The sequence below is a fragment of the Chionomys nivalis genome, chromosome 18, assembly GCF_950005125.1.
Source record: "Chionomys nivalis chromosome 18, mChiNiv1.1, whole genome shotgun sequence".
Lineage (NCBI taxonomy): Eukaryota > Metazoa > Chordata > Mammalia > Rodentia > Cricetidae > Chionomys > Chionomys nivalis.
Window position 1 is genome coordinate 3006779 of NC_080103.1, and position 20128 is coordinate 3026906.

The 20128-nt window shown below is 43.5% G+C and overlaps 1 protein-coding gene across 1 annotated transcript; it reads left to right on the top strand.

Moving 5' to 3' along the window:
- The first annotated feature begins 562 nt into the window (after window positions 1-562).
- Cd5l (CD5 molecule like) lies at window positions 563-16182 on the top strand. The gene is made up of 6 exons (XM_057793799.1): window positions 563-632; window positions 7609-7644; window positions 10955-11278; window positions 12322-12639; window positions 13377-13697; window positions 15385-16182. The coding sequence occupies exons 1-6, from the start codon at window positions 563-565 to the stop codon at window positions 15408-15410; spliced, it is 1095 nt and encodes a 364-aa protein (XP_057649782.1). The 3' UTR covers window positions 15411-16182.
- The last annotated feature ends 3946 nt before the right edge of the window (window positions 16183-20128 follow it).

Here is a 20128-nt window from a genome sequence, read left to right on the forward strand (position 1 = left end):
CTTCCTTGAGACCCCACATCCATACTCTTGGTTGTGTCTTATTCTTTCCCCTAGTTTCATTTTTTCCATTAAATAAATGCATAAATCTATGTTAAAATTTACTCTTAATTACCTCCAGCTCTACTTCACAGTTGTTTGTCCCCAAATACTTTCCTGTGTAAACTTAAGAATCCCATTTCAATCCCTGAGCAGAATTTGTTGGAAAGAATTCCTCAGGCGGCATGAAGATGGATGCAGTGATTTTTATAAACTCATCTCTGACTGTCCTCCATCTTCAGTCAGGAAGAGCTCCCAGCAGGGAGTTATGATGAACACAGCATTTTAGTAAGCTGCTTCCACCAGTCTTGAGATTTCCAAGAGCAATGAGTGAGGATGCAGACGACAGAATGTGTAGAATGCCCAGGTCTCTTCTCCCTCTTCTTCCCTTTACTAGATGACTTTAGCCTTTCTGAACAGTACAGCCATCTCTACACCTTTACCTTCTCGCCAAGAGTAGGCAGCATGTTCCAGTAAATAAAAGGGTTGGCCTACAAGACACTCTCCTGCTTAGAACATGTGCAGCATGGATGCTGAAGGCACCAAGGGGATGGGGGCCTATGGGAAAATAAGCAGTCTTGGTCACACAGGTCAAAGTAAACCATCCCCCCTCTAGTGAGGAAGACTGGGATTTCCCAGTGCGCCATTCCCACGGCAGGCAAAAATGCCGGGACAGAACTGTGAGTGTGACTGCAGAGGGACCGCATTTCTCCATCAGGACCTTGTCCTCCATGGAGGGCAGCACAGTCCAGTGATGGCCAGTCATGGTGGGGATCGTGCCTCTTTCCTCTTTTCTCATGGGCTTATGCTGAGCCATTTAGTCAGAAATCTTGAGGTGAGGGGCCTTTTCTCATGAGAGTCTGTGTCCATCGCAAGGCCTAGGTTTGCAGCAGAGATGTCTGGGGAAGCTTCTATGGGAGACTGAGGACTTACTGGCACTAGGAAGTGGCTGGCCTCCCCTCTTGTTGCTACTCTGAGGAGTCACAGAAACTACTTGTCACTGTTGAATTCCCATTGAAAAGAGGAACAGGAATATGGGTTAATCAAGATCAAATTACATAAACATTCATTATCTAAAGGAAAGCAGAAATGAAAAACTGATCACGCTAGCAAAAAGCAGGGCAAATCCTAGCCAGCAAAACCTCCCCCAAAGGGCTGTCATAGCTCTTGTTCACAACACCATGGCTGGAGCGTGGCTAAAGCAGAGTGGATTGGGGTTTCCTGATCAGCAAAGCCAGGCTCTTAGCCTCTCAGCTACAATGCTTCATTTTAGGGGCAGTTCCCAGAGAGTCCAGAGAAGCTCAGGAGAGCCCAGTGGGGACATAAAAACTCTGGGGCAAGTTTTGGGGTCAGCCGTGGATATGGCCTAGGCAATCAGGCTAGCAGGTTTCTCCTGTGGATGCCACTCTTGACTGCCATCTCCTATCTTCCTCAAGCCTGGACCTCTCACTTGTGTACCTGCAGGAAAGGGGACCACTGTGGCCTTGTTGTGACCCCATGTCCTTGTATTTCTCAGCTGTCGCAGTGCCCCAGACTGTCAGGATCACTGCTGGGGTTTAAAGTCCTTGGGTCTCATTCCTGTGAATGATTAGAATGTTTTTTGGTTGGTTTGTTTTTTTCAATAACAGACTGATATTTAATGATAAGAAGCAAAACAAAAATGTTCACTGGAGCTGGAAATAATCACCTTGAGTGAGGCAATACAGACCCTGAAAGACAGAAGCTGCATGTTCTGTGTGTGTGTGTGTGTGTGTGTGTGTGTGTGTGTGTGTGTGTGTTTGTTCGTGTTTAAATTGGAGTGCCTTTAAAAATAGGAAACCACAGCATGGTAGTGCATATTTTAAGGGAAAGAGGATAGAATGTAAGAGATCTGAACGTACAAAGGTGAATAGTGAAATAGGAAGGATTATAAGCCACGGAGGATGGGAGGCAGAGTAGAGGAAGGAATATGGTTAATGACTTACTAACACTGAAGACCTTTGAAAATGCATAAGAAAATCAAGATGTTTCCTAAAATACATACATATATAACAGGGGTTTAAATGAAGTTAGGCTATAATATGAGAACAGTAACTTCTCCAGACATCATAGCCTATCAAACAAAAACTCAGTGACAGGTATGAGTTAATTCTTTTTAAGTTTTTGGTCAGTGGATTCCCATAGGCAGCTCTTCCCAAACATTATAGGCTGTTACCACTGGTCTTGATTACTTTCCAGAATTTAATAGAAAGACCTCATTCTAAAGGTATCATATACTTCAGCTATAGGATACAGAAATCAAGCTGAAGCAACAAGCTTATTTGGCATGGGTAACCCCAAGAGAGCTGTATCACTGAAAGGTCAGGTTCCAGCATAATGGCCACTTCTACAGCTGTGTGGCCTCTCTCCCTGTTGCAGTTAACTCTCCATCTCCTATAAAAACTACCTGCAGAGCCCATTTGCAGCTGGGACAGAACTGCCTCCACTGGGATGGGCGACACGGGAGGAGGAGGTGGCTGTGGCCTCAGGTGAGGCCGTAACTATAGTCCCTCCCCCGCCTCTCTTAGGGAATATGTACAGGCCAGTCTTGTTAAAGGCCCCTTGTGGGTCGTTCTGGCTGCTCTGATTAGGATGGTAATGAGCCGCTGTGCTTGAGCAAAGAGTTCCGCAACAGATGCAAAATACCGTTAATAGCGGCCTGTGTCCTACGAAATAATGTCTCTGCTGACTGGCAAGTTCCTTTTCCTTTCCTCGTGTGTTATTAAGGTATTTCATCAAGAAACTATTTTGACTTTTTTCCCCTCCGTCCTCCTCTTTCACTCAATCTCATGTGTGAAATTCATTCCTCAACCACAAGTGTGTGCTCTCCGGGCTGCTTTCTGCCCACAGGGTACAACCAAGGCTTTTACTTTTCAAGGTAAACTGTTGTGTCAGGGACCCAAAGGATGGAAGAGAACGCAGAGCATTTTACTTACAATCTGACCCAATAGCCCTAGAATGCAACCGCTCCGCCATCTGGCCACCTCAACTGCCTACCCGTTGCTCCGTGAACGGACAACTGAACTTTTGTTTGCACGTGCTCAGCCCAGCTTTTCTCTTGCCAACACCCCACTCACTTCTCAAGCCCTGATCAAGTGATGCCTACTTTAAATTTCCCCAAGGAGAAGTAGTCATTTCCTACATTGTGTCCCCAAAGTTCTTCCACTTCCCTCTCTTACAACAGATGTTTTTGTGCTATTGTAATTATTAGACTTACTCCTTTGGTATTACAAACCAGCCTTTATTCACCTAGTCACTCGCTCCAGTCAACAAATTATCTGGCACTCACAGCTGCTGAAAACTGTTTTTGAAGAAAATTAAAATTAGGATATGGGCCTGTTCCTTTAGACCAGACCTGAATGACGCCTTGCAGCACTCTCTGCAGAGTTAAGAAAATGTGTGCTGTGACTGATCACTCTCCATGCTTTTTGTCACGCATGCTCTGTTGAACAATACCATGTGATGTGGAACTTTCTGCCACTCCTAAAAGGTTATAAAATGTTAGACCTTTCCTTTGTTCTCGGGATTGACCTGATACTCCTCGCGGGGATTTTCTCAGGAGGTACTCTGAAGACTCCTTTGGTCTCCACCCACAATACCCTCTCTGTGTGTCCCCTCAGTCTCACTCACAATGAAATTCCCCTCCAAGTGTTAAAGGGAAACCAGTCTTTTCACTTTCAAGCCCTGTCATGTTTAGCTCTCCAAATTATACTTTCTAATGGTCTCCCTTCCACCTCAAGGCCCCATTATGGCCCCAAAGTCTTCTCTTTTCTAATAAACTTCATATCTGAAGGGAACTCTGAATTATGTGTTAGTCTCCCATCCTGAGCTGCCTCATGGTATTATCTTTTTATTATATTTAAAACAAATAAACAGAGAAATTCAGCATTAAGTCTAAATCCTATGATAATCCAAGTTTCATGCCAAGTGAGCCAAGACATCACCAGGGAATAGTGACTGTGTTAGAAAGAGAGAAGTCTGCGTCTGTGCATGAAGCTGCGTGCCCACGACATCGGTCTGATAGCTCTTGAAAGGCAGGCATGCTGAACAACAAAGAAAGGCAGAGGGCTGAGGAGCCGGAGGGACTTGTGACTCAATTTACTTCCATCATAATTTAGACTGAGGGCCTCCTGAGTTTAGGAAAGGCTATCTGTTCATCACTACAGGGACCTGCGGCCATCCAAGTTCTAAAGGTGGGCACAACCAGCAAAGTAGTAGGCCTTCTTCCTTTCAGCACTTGGGAAGCTGGTTGAAGGCAGGAAATCCCGCCCTACAAGCAGAGATAAATACCCAATCATGATCACGGATGAGATATTCACATTTATTCTTTGACCTCTAGGCCCTGTGTTCCCTAGGTGCTTCATCTGGAAATCAAGTCATTCAAATTGACGTACTTGCCCCGCAGACCTCACCTTTGGAGGCTAATTATGGTCTAGGCTTCTAATGAAAGAGGACCATACTTGGGTACCTACCTTCCCTTATGAGAACTCATTTACACAGAAGAGAAAATGAAGCAATGAAAGGTTGAACGAGGCTTTCAGGACCATGAAGACAGGACAATAAGAGCCTGCCCCACGCCCTTTTCAGGATCTTCGCCACTCTCAGTCATCTCCCTTCCTGTAGGCATGCTGAACTCAGCACATCTGTCTCTATCATCCCTGAGCTCAGCATATCTGTCTTCCAGCCCCCTGGGCCCACTGGCTCTGGGCCATCTGATAAAACTCCTGCTGCACGCGGGACTTGTCTCTCTTCCTTCCCCTAGCATTCAAACCCAACATTGCTGCCTGAGACCTAGATCCAGCACACCGTCTTCAGCTGCCTGACTCATGGCTCTCCTGTTAAACTTGATGCTCGGTGAGTGTCTCTGCTCCTGTTTGTCTAGACTTCAGGGCTTTCTGGAAACTTCACCAGGAGAGTAGTCTCTGATTCTGATTCAGGTATCTTTCAAGAATACTTTCTATAGATGGAAACTTGCTCTAAAGTTTAGAAAGCCCCCAAATCCATATTTGAAGTTTGCCTTAATTGCCAGGCTTTTGTCTATTTCCCTGTATTTACACGTCTTACATGCATTTCCTTGTGCACACGTTTCCCTAAATGTACTATAACTAAGGGAGAAGACTAGATGGTGGGTAACAGTCAGACAGAGTAAGGGAAAAGTCGTGGGGATTTTCTTGAGTTGCTCAGACTTACCCCTTGGGAGTATTTTCTTTCTGTACCTCAGTTCTTTTAAAAAGTATTTATTTAAGAAAAAGAAACAAAGAAAGCAGAGCTGCAAGATAATCATCTTTCATTTGTCTGTTAGTCTAGTGTCCTCTGAAGTGTTTCTCACAGTTCTCTAATTTTCCCAAGGTCAGTCTAGATCAGGGGTTCTGAATCTGTGGGTCTCAATCCCTTTCGGGGTTGAACAACCCCTTCACAGGAGTCGCCTAAGACCATTGGAAAACACAGATATTTATAATATGATTAATAACAGTAGCAAAATTATAGTTATGAAGTAGCAGCAAAACTAATTTTATGATTGGGGTCACAACATGAGGAGATGTATTAAAGGGTCACAGCATTAGGAAGGTTGGGAACCACTGGTCTAGATATTAGATAATCTGGAGTTTTGGTATGCAAAGAAATATTATGTTTAGTCATGGCTCTTAACTGAATTTGTGGTTACCATACTTCTCTGAAACTTTGCTCTCTTCCATTGAAGTAAAGATAAAGTTAGTCCCCAGAAGTTTTTAAGAGGCTTTTGTGTATTGTATGTAAGATTAACAGAGGAAAACCTTGTGTTGTTGACCACCTTATTTTGAAACTGTTTGTTTCATTTACCTGAAGCCGGCCAATTGGTCTAAGCTGGTTGGTCAATGAGCACTGGGAGTCTCCCGTCTCTGTCTATCCCCTGCTAGCACTACAAATTCATATCCTGCTAGAAGCCCTTATATCATGTAATTAATATGTGATATTGAATGATGCCTACTGATCTGCTATCCTAACAAGTCACATCCATTTTTAGTGTCTTGATTACTGAGAACATCACCAAAGCCCACAATGTTCTTTCCGTTTCATATGTTCAGCAAAGTGTCCCGACCATATCTTAAACATTTTTATATCCCAGCAGAAATCAACAACTAGTCTTGCCTCCAAGGTTCACCTACAATCTCACCTCCTTCGCAAAGACCTTCAGATCTACGACACCTGCTCCTGTCAATGGTGCTCAGAAAGTCCAAGCCCTTAATTGGCTATACCACTTCTGCTCCTGTGTATCAGCTGGGAGCATTCCCTCCTGTTTTGTGTGAGAGGTTATGCAATGCACAGATATCATATAACTGAGTCCTAGACAGTTGGAATATACAAGGCCTCCATCTGAAAGTGGGCTCACTGTGAAGATGAAGAATAAGAGGCTCCTCCAGGCATGAAACACACACATTTAATCCCAGCACTGAGGAGGCCGATCTCTGAGTTCAAGGACAGCCTAGTCTACAAAATGAGGTCTAGGACAGCCAGGGCTACAGAGAAACCCTGTCTTGAAAAATAAACAAAAAGAAAAAAGAAGAAAGAAAGAAAGAAAGAAAGGAAGGAAGGAAGGAAGGAAGGAAGGAAGGAAGGAAGGAAGGAAGGAAGGAAGAGAGCTATTTGCTTTGAAAACTCTGGACTGGTCCAAAGATATTTGCTCATTCAAGAAAATCCTATAACATATGTGGTGAACAAATTACATAATTGAAAATGCTTAGCTTCAGGGGCAACTGAGGGTTACAGGACTTCGCAGTGTGAAGAAGCTGACAGGAGAGTCCAAGCATACACAGACTAGAAAGTCGCTCATATTCCAAAGGTGTGCTGGAATTTGGGGATTCATAAAAAGTTGGCCTGGCCTGCTGATTAAAATTAAACTTTGATGAATCACAGTTTACAAGTTGTGAGTGATTTTTACAATGTTAAATGGTGGAGGGAAATCAGAATGAAAATATCACTTCACAATGCATAAAAATTACTTGGAATTTAAAATTATGTCCATAAACAAAGGTTGATGCGTCTCTGCATCACTGGGGCAGAGCTGAGTGGTTGTAAGAGAGCATGCAGCCTCCCAAATCCTAACTTTTACTATTGGCTCCATACAAAGGAGTTTGCCTACTCACATCTTAGTACAGTGCCAGCAAACACAGCTGATCATGCCTCTCTACCTTGCCCATGTTATTTCATTGCCTTCCCCACCAGTGACTGCTTGGTGGCCTCCAGTGCTCTTTTCTGAACCAAAATGCTACATCACCACACTCACACTTGAGGTAGCTACAGTCAATCAGTGTAAATAGCAGAAGTGGATACTGCCAGGCCCAATGCCTGAGTGGAGTTACAGTCAAAAGCAAAGGACAGTCAAGTCAGCTGGTTTGCTGGTCTGACCTCTGTGGTTCCCATGGTTTCCTTTGAGGCTGGTGCCAGGAGAAGAAGGCCATGACAGGGCTGCCCTTGGAGGCTGTGTCCATGTTCCCTTAAGAAGTTTGGCAAGGGTGATTTAAACAAAGACTTGGAAATTTGCTCTCTGACCTTCCTTCCCTTTGCTTTCCTTAGCCATTTCAACCATTTTTGTTGAATCCTGCCTCTCAGGTAAGGATTTTTTTTTCTATCTGGGTTTTTGGGGTTTGTTTTGTTTGTTTGTTGAGTTCTCAAGAGAAAAACCTCTAGGTTTAGGACTGAAGAAAATCTGTAGCTTCCTGGACTGTAAAGAGATTGAAATCAAGTCAAACAACCACTTTTATAGCGTGTACACCAACCAATTGACCTTGTGTGGATGGGTTTCCACCTCCAGAGACTCTTAAATGGGTCAGGGTGATTTTCCTGCCAAGAGTCCTCTGTGGCCATAGCAATCCACGCTACATCTAAGCAGGATACATAGGTCTTCACATCAGGCCCTTTGTGTCCTTGCCCAAGAGAGAGATTCCTTTTCTCCTTCCGGATTCCTGCAGTCCATGTTTGCTTCAGCCTTATCAACAGCTTTGAAGAAGCAGTGCTTCCCCTATGCCCAGGAAAGGGAGCACAGAGGTCGGCCCCCGTTAGCTGCCTCCTCGAGGAGCCCGCGCAGCGCTGAGAGTGGCAGTGCCGAGGGCAGAGAGCGAGAAGGCAGGAACCACAGACGACGCTTTCGGTTTCTTTTACACTACCACTCTATGCTCTGTTTTGCTGGATGATAGAAGCATGACCAGAGACAGATCAACACGTTATTGTAGTGAGACCCTCTGCCACACAGATGCATCTTGATGTGCTAGGGTGCTGCTTCTGGGTTCCCATCCTGGTGATGAGATCACTGATGTTTTTATCTTAGCCTCCGTGGATGTCACCAACACGGCACTACCTGGTCTCATTGCAGTCTCCTCACACCAAGGATGTTTTCCCCACAGACCCTATCTTCCTTCTTTCAAGACCACTGTTAGGACACTGCCAAGATTAACTGATGCCCACTGCAGAGAGAAGATTCTCTGGCCAAAATTGAAGAAAGCACTAATATACGTGTACAAATACAAATATTTAGAAAACAGTCTGACAACATGTCCATTTAGTAAGACAAAAGCAGTAAGTTACCCCCCATGACCTATGACCTCCCCAGTCATGAACTTTTGATAGGGCTTATAGTACCAAGTATGAATTCTGTCTTGTGGAGCAGGCCTCAAGTTCAGTCCAAAAGCAGTTGATTACCCCATCACTTTCTTGCCACTGTATTGCACCAATTAGTGAGCTCATTTATTTTAACTGCAAAGTCAATTTACAGAAGGCAAGATTCACTACTAGGTATACCACTGGTGACTTTTCTCCCCCCTGCAGCCTGCATAACAATTTTGATGCTACAAAAGCGAACAGGGAGGAAATTTTCAGGTCAGTTCCAGCTTGATTTCTCTACATCCTACAACCGTATGATGCATCTTCAGCAACAGTACCTTAACATCTATTTACGGTCAGCAACCAAGAACAATGACAGTAGTGTGTGTTGTTTATGGAGCCTCTGGGCCTCCCTAGCCAACAACTCACAAGGAAGTATCTCAGGCTGAACACTGAGATTTTCATGTCTTCTAGTGGCAAGCATTATGCACCCACATAGGGTACCTGTGTTCAAATTTATTCTTTAAAAAAAATTGTGTTTTTAATTATCCTACAAAGTGTTGGGTTTCCATAACAGGTCTTCATAGATCCTTGCTTTTGGCTAAGTTACCCCACACTTTCCTCTCCTCTGTCTTCAAGCCCCTAATCCTATTTTAACTTTAACCTCCAGGATTATTACTCTACCTTTAGTCTATCCTGCTAGCTCCCTCATTCCTTAAGACCTCTTCCTCTTCCCTTCTCATGGGTCTTTCTTGCTTTCTTCATAAACACTCCAAATTAAACATACAAACCGGGTCTGGATGACCTCAGTACATTATTTTCCAGATCCATCCATTTTCCAGCAGATTTCATAATTTCATTTTTCTTTAAGGCAAGTAAATTTCCACTGTGTATATGTACCATATTTTCAGTCTCCATTTTTCTGTTGATAGACATCTAGGCTAATTCCACTTCCTGTCTTTTCTTAGTTTTTTAATGGTTACATTTTAACTTGTAGGCTTAGTTTCAATTCATAATACTGCTTTTCCCACAAAAAAATTTAAATGAACCAGTAAACAAAACATAATTTTCCAAATAAAGCTTACAAATAGGCAGACCAAACTGGTCTTAGTCAACTGGTGTTCCTGACTTGACTCCAAGTTTGGGGAGTTTGTGCAAGGTTGAAGCAGAGTAGAAGGTGAGAAATCCAGTCTTTGGAAATCAGACTATGACCATGTAGACATTCAAGGTGATTTTTACTAAGGTGTCAACCTTAGATCCAGCCACAGAACACCAGACCAAATGTGGTCTCTTCTACTACATTTGACCTCTCAGTTGACTTTGTCATTAATTGAAGATGTTATTAATTCAGCCCTCTGTTGTACTACTTGGAGGCTACAGCGATTTGGCAAGATTGTTTGGAACTGGAATAAAAATCTCTCAAAGGGAATAAATCCCGACTTGTCCCTCACCCTACTTTGAGTTCCCAAGGCAATACTGGAAGCATGGAATTTCTCAATACATACGTATTATCTGAAAGGCTTGTCGGCGATTTTCCTAACTCCCTTCTCTTCCCTACTTCCTAGTGGGAAGGATAAAATTTGTTTTTTTTTCCCATACACAGAGTTTTAGTAAGAAAATACAACTAAATCCTTGATTCCTCAGAGCCTATGAGAGGCTCCAAAGAACTTTCCGATAGACCTCTAGTCAAACCATCAGGGTTAAGCCTTCGAAGCACTGGCTCTCCCCTTGCTAATTTCTTCTGAGCTAGGTTTTTGGACAGGATTGGTGTTATAGGAAACAGCAGGAGAGGGACAGAGAAAGAAGGAGGGGGTAGAAGGGGAATACGGAGGGAAAGGGCGAGAGGTGAGACGAGAGCAAAGAGAAGAAAATGTGTTGCTACTACAGAGAAAGTCGTGAAAACTGAAAGAACTGAAACAATATCATCCTTACATTTTGTGCTGGACTAGGGCCCACAGTAAAAGCCACTACTTCTATGAGGAGAGCTTTCCTTCTCTATGAAATCGAGGGTAGACATTTATTGGTCCTCTCATTCCGACCACTAGAGGGTCTAAAATCTCTGCCAAGTCTTCAGCCAACTTCTTTGTCTCAGTTGTGGATCTGATAAGGATATCAGTATGTCTGTGTGTTTTGAAATGGCATTTCTTGGTTTCATACAATTAAGAGCATAAACACATCCTGAAGTTCCTTTACCTCTCCTGTTCTGACTCCAACTCCCCCCGTGCTGTCTGCAAAGGTATGTGGGCCCCAGAATGACTGCATATGCCTGTAAGCACACATTTGCTTCTCTGAGGCCTCCAGTTAGTATGTCGTCTCTTTGTAGAGCCTCCATCCAAAGTTCGGCTGGTAGGAGGTGCTCACCGCTGCGAAGGGCGAGTGGAAGTAGAACGCAATGGCCACTGGGGGACTGTGTGTGATGATGGCTGGGACTGGAATGACTTGGTAGTGGTATGCCGGGAGCTGAATTGTGGAGCAGCCAAGAGAACCCAAAGTGGTGTATCATATAGGCCCCCAGCACCAGAAGATCAAAAGGTTCTTATTCAAGACGTCAACTGCAGTGGGATGGAAGATACATTGTCTGAGTGTGAGCAAAATGAGGACGTTTATAACTGCCCACATTTGGAAGATGCTGGAGCACGATGTGTGAGTAAGTATGGGAGGCTCAAGGACCATCTTCCAGTAGTCTATACCTCACGATGCCATTCTATTAGTCATTGCTTTCTGTCCTGACTTTCTCACGGTGCTACAATGAAAGATGGCAGCGTCATCTTTACATTTCACACTTTCTTAACTGAAATGTGGATATAATAAGAGCCACAATTGTTGCCCACATTGTTTCTTTCTCAGTTTCCAGTTGGATATGATGTTCAATTTCTCTTATTTATATACATGCAAAGAAATATACACAGATCTGTCAGCACCTGAACATGTGTTCAGTGTCTGTGTCTGCAGCTGAATGGAGTTATGGAAGAGCTCATGGTATTTGATATGTGCTCTTGTGAACATTTCAGTTCTTAAGTGGTCTGTCAGCTTAGTTGGGGAGACAGGAGATACTGGTAGGAAGACAAAGCAATCTCACAGACAGACGGACACAGGCATATAAATATGCAACCAACGCAGTTGCCCAGATAAATGGACACAACATTATGTGACCGTTCACTGTTCTACACAATTAGCTCTCTATGAATTAACAGTGTGTGTGTACTTTCTGCAAAGACTGTGAAATCGCTGCAAGGCTGATTCTGTCCCCTTCTTTTGTCTCCCCACAGGATTTATCATTAAAGGAAAAGATGCCTTAATGACAACCTTTAGGAAAGTCAGGGTTTGGGAGCATTAGTCTGGGACCTTTGATTTATGGCAACATTGAGCCAAAAATATTTTCACATCTAATATGTGTGTTTATTAATGTTTAAATCTATAGATTAACATTAAATCTATAGCTCTTAACTTTCTTTTATGAGGAAAAATAAGTTGAATATGGAAGTCATTCGAAAAACTAAAATGATTATGATTTATTTAGGGACTGAGAAACCATCACTTCATTCCCTTAGACACCATCCACTATGTGGTGCTTACTACTCTAATAGCCTGTACTGGCCACCAAGAACTGAGCCCGTGTAACCAGACTCCATTTTCCTAGAAGACCATGTTCTGACATGGAACAGACATTGCTTATCCCTTTCTCTCCAGACCCAGACAGCGATTGGCGACTAGCAGATGGCCCGGGGCGCTGCCAGGGCCGAGTGGAGGTGCTACATCAGGAGCAGTGGAGCACTGTGTGCAAGGCGGGCTGGAACTTACAGGCTGCAAAGGTGCTGTGCAGACAGCTGGGATGTGGGCGGGCGCTACTGACCCACAGATGCTGCAACAAGATGACTCAGGGCAAAGGACCCATCTGGATAAGACAGGTGTCGTGTTCTGGACAAGAAGCAAACCTTCAGGACTGCCCATTAAGGCCTTTGGAGAACAATTGTACCCATGATGAGGACACGTGGGTGGAATGTGAAGGTAATGGAAGATGATGATCCTGCATTCAGAGATTAGTTTTATTTATAAATGTGGTTAAATGGAAACCCAGGCAAATGATATTTACAAAGCTACTCATGCACTAAAGGTCGTTGTTAATTTTTATTTTTGTGTAGATTGCCAATTTTCTTAAGAATTACTGCCCTAGCCGGGCGATGGTGGCGCACGCCTTTAATCCCAGCACTCGGGAGGCAGAGGCAGGCGGATCTCTGTGAGTTCGAGACCAGCCTGGTCTACAAGAGCTAGTTCCAGGACAGGCTCCAAAGCCACAGAGAAACCCTGTCTCGAAAAACCAAAAAAAAAAAAAAGAATTACTGCCCTTGTAGAGGGAAACAAAATTGTACATTGTGCAATCATACTATGAACTATGATATGGAATGCTGTAAATAGGAATATCTGCTCTGCCCTTTGGTTTATAATAACCACTAGAAAATTCCTTATACATGGTATGTATAAATAAACAATATATATTTATGAATACAATATATAGGTATTCTGTTTTAAAAGTGAAGTGAAAACATTCTAGTTAGGGAAACAGACTTGGCCACAGGAACTGGAAATAAATGGAAGGAGACTTAGGGAAGGAAATGTTGTCATCAATACACACATAGAGAGCTTCAAAGTTATTGGTGAGGTTTTGGTGACTATGTACATAATCTTTTTTTTTCTCTTTTCCTTTCATCTCTTTTATGTTCTCACCTTCCTCCTTCAACCTGCAGATCCCTTTGAGTTGAGGCTGGTTGGAGGAGACAACCCCTGTGCTGGGAGGTTGGAAGTGCTGCACAAGGGTGCGTGGGGTTCTGTCTGTGATGATAGCTGGGGAGAAGAGGAGGACCAAGTGGTATGCAAGCAACTGGGCTGTGGGAAGCCCCTCTCTCTATCCTTCAAAGCCCGAAAAAGCTACAGACCTGGTGCAGGTCCCATCTGGCTGGATGATGTGGTTTGCTCAGGGAAGGAGAAGTCCCTGGAGTCCTGCCAGCACAGGCTGTGGGGGCGTCATGACTGTACCCACAAGGAAGATGTGGCAGTGATGTGCTCAGGTAAGTCCTAGTGCCCTACTAAGGTGCACCCTAGTGGTCAGGGTAATTCCGCCCGGGCTGCAGAGCCGCAGTAGTCATCAGCCTGCTCTGAGCACACCTCCAGGGTTAGAGCCAGGCTCTTAGCAGGAGTTCTGTTTTACTTTGGAGTGGGGGAGAGGTTGGTGGTGGGCAAGGAGAGATATCTTTAAAATACAATTATTGAATATAAGAATAATAGGAGTCGGTCAGTGTCCTTATATTAAACATGAAAAAAGTCAAGAAAATAGTTTGCCAAACCATAAAAATGACTTTAAAATCACACAGCAGAACTAAATGGATTAATCTTTGCTTTCTGTCCCAGGTTAGTTTGTTGTGGGAGCTGCGGGGCTGGCGTTCCTGCCACCCAGCTCCCAGCTCCCGGCCACCTGGTTAGCTCATGCCCCAAAATAACAACACACAAACTGTATTATTTTAAACACTGCTTGGCCCATTAGCTCTAGCCCTTACTGGCTAATTCTCATATCCCGATCAACCCATCTCTAATAATCTGTGTAGCACCAGTCTTACTGGGAAAGATTCAGCATGTCTGACCTGGCGGCTGGCTGCATCGCGTCTGCCCTGGGGAGCAGCTGCATGGCATCTAAGCTCACTTCCTCTTCCTCCCAGCATTCTGTTCTGTTTACTCCACCCACCTATGTTCTAACCTATGAGGGCCAGGCAGTTTCTTTATTATTTAACCAATGACCTTCCTTCATCATTAGTTCCCTTAGGTGACCCCAACCTTCAAGCCCTACAACTGTAGGAGGTGACTTGACCTCACTCTGTTATGTTTCCTGAACCCTATTTCCAGTGTGTATGTAGGAGAGCTGGGTGGCTGGTTTCCTGAACCCTATTTCCAGTGTGTATGTAGGAGAGCTGGGTGACTGGTTTCCTGAACCCTATTTCCAGTGTGTGTGTAGGAGAGCTGGGTGGCTGGCAGAACACCTGTGGGCATCTTGCCAGAAAGTACAGAATCCCAGTCTTCAACCATTGGCCTCTTTGAAGGGTAGAAAGAGAGGAAATTCAAGTGTAGCCCCTGACTAACTGAAGGGCTATAGCCCAGCTGTGGAATCAGGATGGAAAGGTGGCTGTGCGGAGCTTTTTGCTTTAAGTAATTAACTTTGAAGTGAGTTGTACTCAGGCATGAATACAGTCAACCATATTTTTCCTGCATTCTGCATCTCTGGATTCAGAAGTCTCTGAAGAACAAGGCTACACCTGTACTGAACACACCGATTTACCTTGTCATTCCTTTAATAACACAGCCTGACAGCTGTTTATACCGCAGTTGTATTGCTTCTGGTGTTATAAGTAATCTAGACATGATTTAAAGCACATAGAAGGGTATGATTGGGTTATTTGCAAATTTTTGTGTACTTCATGGGAGACTATCCCACCTGTGGATTTCGGCATCCTTGGGGAAGCTGGCATCCATTGTCTGTCGATGCCTAAGAAGGCCTGTGCTGTTCGTGACTCACAGGGGATATGTAACTATTGTACCTTTGGAGTACAGCTTCAGTTTGTGACCATATCATTGTGGGCTACGCATGTGGATTATCTCTTTCCCTTTCTGGCCCTTGATCCGCTCCCTTGGTCAGTTTAGCTTGGGGGGAACAAATCTTTCTAGGCCTAATTTCACTCTCGCTGCATTTTCCTCTTCTCTTTACAGAAAGCACCCCGGAAGTTGATGTGTAACCTTGACCCTTGCCTGACCTGGATCCCTGCTGCTTGCTCACTGGGGCCCTGATTCTCCAAGTGATTATAACTGGCCATGGAATTTAGCCACCTCTCCCTGAGCCCTTGAGAGAGTGGACAACGTACTCATATCTTGATCTCAGGGATGCACACCCCATAATCACCTCAAGATAAGAACTGCTGAGCTCCCTGGCTGAAGAAGTGTTTCCAGTTGCCCTATGCCTTCCTTTCTCTTCCCAGCCTACCTACAACTCTTGGGCCTCACATGTGACTAAGGCACGGCCTGTCTATAATAACATCGAGACTATGACAACAAAAGGAGGGCTTAAAGGGAATTATGGGTAGACAGCATTTTAGGGGTATGGAGAAAATAGACTATTTTGAGGCTTTGCAAATTTTAGAACAAGTGAAGTGATCATAACAATAACACTGCACTGCCCTGCCATCTCTCAGGAGGTCACAGAGTGTTTTTCTGTAGCCCTTGGATGTTTCTCACTGAGTTCTGGGTATCTACCCAAAACTCTTACATTTGAAGTTTGGTGTCCGATGCGACCAGTATCCTGAGGCAGGGCCTTTGGGACCTAACTGCCTCACATGGTCTGATCCCTCAGCCCTTATGAATGGATTAAGCCCTGATGAGTCCACTGGGAGGTGATAGAAACTTCAGGAGTTGGGACCTAGTAGAGGAAGAAGGTCACTGGGGCATGCCTTTGGAAGGGGACATTTAGTTCACAGTTTGATCCCCTTCCTGTGTTCAAGGGTTGATCCTATATCCTAGCTTTTGTGAATTATGCTGCAATAAACATGAATGTGTGGGTATTTCCTGATATGCTGATTTATTTTCTTGGATTTATGCCCCAAAGTCAGTTGCATTTTTATGCACATGGCCATCTCATCCCTGTGGAGAGATCATCATAAACTCTTTGAACAGTGCAGCCCAGTACTCTTAGACCCTGTTGGTAGCTCCAGATGTCTCAAGGGTTAATTTGCACTTTCCAGGGATCGGAAACAGTGACATAAAGTAGATTGACTTCTCCGGGTGAGTGGATTCCTAACCTGAACCTGGGAATGGACGTTTCTCACATATGACAGAGACCAGATAATCAGAAGAAACCTTCCATTGAGACACAGAAGTAACTGCAAAACTCATGCTCAGACAGAAACACACATGAGGTCAGATCTTGGGATCCAGTGGCATTCCTGACTTTATGTAACAAATTGCTATGTATTCATAGTCATTTTAAACACTGAGTTATCTGGTATTGGTTTTAGTACTTCTAACCAAGAACCCAACCAGTTTACTCATTTCGTATTAACGAAGTGATGATCCACCTGAGGCTGGCCAGGTAAGTCAGTTGTCAGCAATGTAGATATTGTCGCTGAATTTATACAACCAAGTTCACAGATACAATAGCATGAGGACAAGGGCTATAACAGGAGTACCAATCTGAGGTGTTGACCGTGAGTGCCCTGGTTTGCCTGCTGAATGCTTAAAAGCTAATATTCACAGATATGAGAAAACATAACAGTATTTGCTTTTGGAGGTTTGGGTTACATTATTCATGATGATTTTCCTAGTTTGATTCATTTTCTGCTAATCTCATAATTTATTTTTAATAGCTAAATAATATTCCACTGTGTATTTGTACCATAGTTTTGTTGGTCACCAGCTGACAAATGTCTATACTGCTAACAGTTTCTGGCAATTTTGAATAAAGCAGCAATGAACTTGGTGACCAAGTATCTCTAGAGAAGGCTGGAGAGTCTGGAGAGGCCTTTGGGTAAATGACCAAGACTAGTTTGGCTGGATCTTGGGGTAGCTCTATTCCCAGTTTCCTGAGGAAACACCCACTGATCTCCATAGTGACTGTACAAGTTTTCCCTCCTACCAGCAGTGGATAAGTGTTCTCTTTTCCCCATATCTTCACCAGCATGAGCTGTCTTTTGTTTTATTGATCTCGGTCATTCTGATTGGTATAAGACGAAATTCCATAGTAGTTTTGTTTTACATTTCCCTGGTGACAAAGGGTGGCGAACATTTATTTAAGTATTTCTCAGCCATTTGTGTTTCATCCTTTGAGAATTCTGTGCCCCATTGCTTTTAAGTGGGTTGTTTGATTTCTCTATGCCCAGTACTTTTAGCTCTTCATACGTTTCAGATACTAACCTTTTATTGGATGTCTAATTGATAAAGATCTTTTCCCATCCTGTGGCCTGTAGCTTTGTCTGAACAATGATGTCCTTGCCATACAAAAGCTCAACTTCATGAGGTCCCACTTATTAATTTTCTGAAGAGGTGCCGGGTCTTGTCAGATGCCTCTTCTGCGTCTGATGAGATGAACGTGCGGTGTTTGTCTTTCCGTCTCTTTGTATGGCGGGCGACATCTATCAGTTTACATGCGTTGAACCATAACTGCATCTCTAAGATAGGAAGAGACAATGAAAGAGAGAAAACATGTAAAAATCTTACAAACACATGACAAATACTCAGCCAGCTTACTCAGGCATCTTCAGTGAGGAGGTGGCTGGTGCGTCTGAGTGACTGAGCCAACAGTGGACTTCTGGTAGGAGTGTAAATCACTGTGGAAATAACTTGCAGTTTCTTTAAAAGTTAATTATCTCCAGACTCGACAATTCCATTCAAATACTTATACATGAATATTTACAGCAATTTTGATCATAAGACGATGAATGAATCTCAGAAATATCAAGTTAAGGAAAACAATTTAGAAACAACAAATACTATGTATTTTCAATTTTAGGAAGCCACAGAAATTAATGTAAAGTAAAAGAATACAGATTAACAGTTACACAGGCTTGGGGTTCCTGAGAAGGGGTAGGCACGCACGCACGCGCGCACGCACACACACACACACACATATACACACACCCCACAGCTGGTCTGGGAGAAGTGAAGCACTGGACTCCAAGACACTGAACCTTCTATAGAATTTATAATACTATGAAAAATGAAAGGCTGAATGAAGCCTGGAACCAGCCAAATGGGGCCCTTGCCTCCAGGAAAGAGATTCCACACATTACTAACCGTAACAGGTGGAACTCAAGCCTTGACAAGAATGGGCCGACCAGGACTGCTTAGATGTGCACATCACTGGCCCTCTATTTAAACTTCAATGTCATTTTGAGCCCTAAGGATGAAGTAGGGAGGTCACTGTATCTCTTGTCCCTCTTAATATGGCCACACTGAATAAAAACCCTTTTTCCTGGTTTTCTGGTATTTATTTGGCCATGTTAAGTCACTTATTGAGGATGAGTGGCTGCACCTGACTATACTCTTTAGTCAGGAAGGGGCCAAAGCAAGCCCCTGTCCCTAAAACACTGAGAGACAATGGAATAGGGGCTCTCTGACTGAACCTGGCCTCATAGCCTTGTCTACAACTCTCTAGGAAGGAAAGAGTTCCTGCTGCAAAGGAATAAAGACTTGATTTATTCTGGAGTGAATATGAACAATCATGGCCCAGAAACATGGGTTCAGGTTTTTTTCTTTTTTTTTCCCAAATACAGCTTCCACAGAGGTATCAAGTTCATTAACTTTTTGTAGTAACAGAAGAAAGTCAGTCATAAAGTAACACACTTTTCAAATACATCACTAGGTATATCAAGTAGGTGGGTTATAGCAGAGCAGGAGGGCCTGACAGAATTATTAGACATTTGGAAAATAGACATTCCCAAAGGATTTATACAATAGTTACAAAAGAGGTTAGTTCATGTATCGAGAAGAGTAATTATTAATGGAGACAAAGATGCCCAAGCTAATCTGACCCTGGACTTGGCAATATTCCAACCTCTCCACACCACTGAAGTTGTAGTCAGTCAATGAGCTTTTACAGACACAGTTTCTTTCCAGAATTTTCCTTCCACAGGCTACAGACTGTGACAGCTGGGTGTCGACTGTGACACACACACACTACACTCAATAGTCTACAACCATTACTATGGTTGTATTTATAACAGTTTATTTTTGTCAAAAATCATTACACTCTGTACTTATAATGAACCCATTATTGTTCATACTAATGGTACTCCAATGAGAAGATTTTTTAAATGTCTTTAAATCTATGGGGCAGTGTGAAAATATATTTTAATCTGAAGAAATCTAAGGGCGCTGGAGTAGAACACACAAGAAAAGAGATCTGAAACAGTTGCAAAACTCCCCACTCCCAGACTTCCGGTTTCTGCATTTCAAGGGCTGGGGCTTTTGTATTGGTCCTTAAGGGTTAAATGTGGCAGATATCTTCATGTGGGTTTCCCAAACCATAACCACAGTTGCTGGCACAACTGTCTGGTGCCCAGTGATTTCCTAAAGTTGAGTGTATCCACTTCTGCTGACTTCTTTCCCTAGCCCTTTTCTTCAGATGTGCTTGATGCCCAGACCTAGATGGATTTCTCAATCTTTCTAATAACCCAGCCTTTGTGGATTGCCTAACTATCCTTAATGGTAGATGATTAAAGATTCAAGAAATGTTGAGAAATAAAACAGTTTATTTCCCATTAATCCACAATGTGAATCACAAGCAAGCTTTCAGTAACAAAGAAATGTGACACAAAAGCTAAAGAACGCCATGGAGGAATCGTGCACCCCTAACTGGGGTAAGGAGAGGAATTGTGACATCAGATCAAGGTGAACTCCTTCCAGCGCACAGAGACCAGTGGGTGTGTACTCACTGCCTGTATTGTATTGCAAACATTTCCCATCT

What these genes read in the sequence shown, in the direction of transcription:
- Cd5l (XM_057793799.1), top strand. Translation starts at nt 563, where the DNA reads ATGGATGCTGAAGGCACCAAGGGGATGGGGGCCTATGGGAAAATAAGC. An exon ending in TCTTGGTCACACAGGTCAAA is followed by an intron (nt 633 to 7,608) that starts GTAAACCATCCC and finishes TGCTTTCCTTAG; the next exon opens with CCATTTCAACCATTTTTGTT. An exon ending in TGCTGGAGCACGATGTGTGA is followed by an intron (nt 11,279 to 12,321) that starts GTAAGTATGGGA and finishes CTTTCTCTCCAG; the next exon opens with ACCCAGACAGCGATTGGCGA.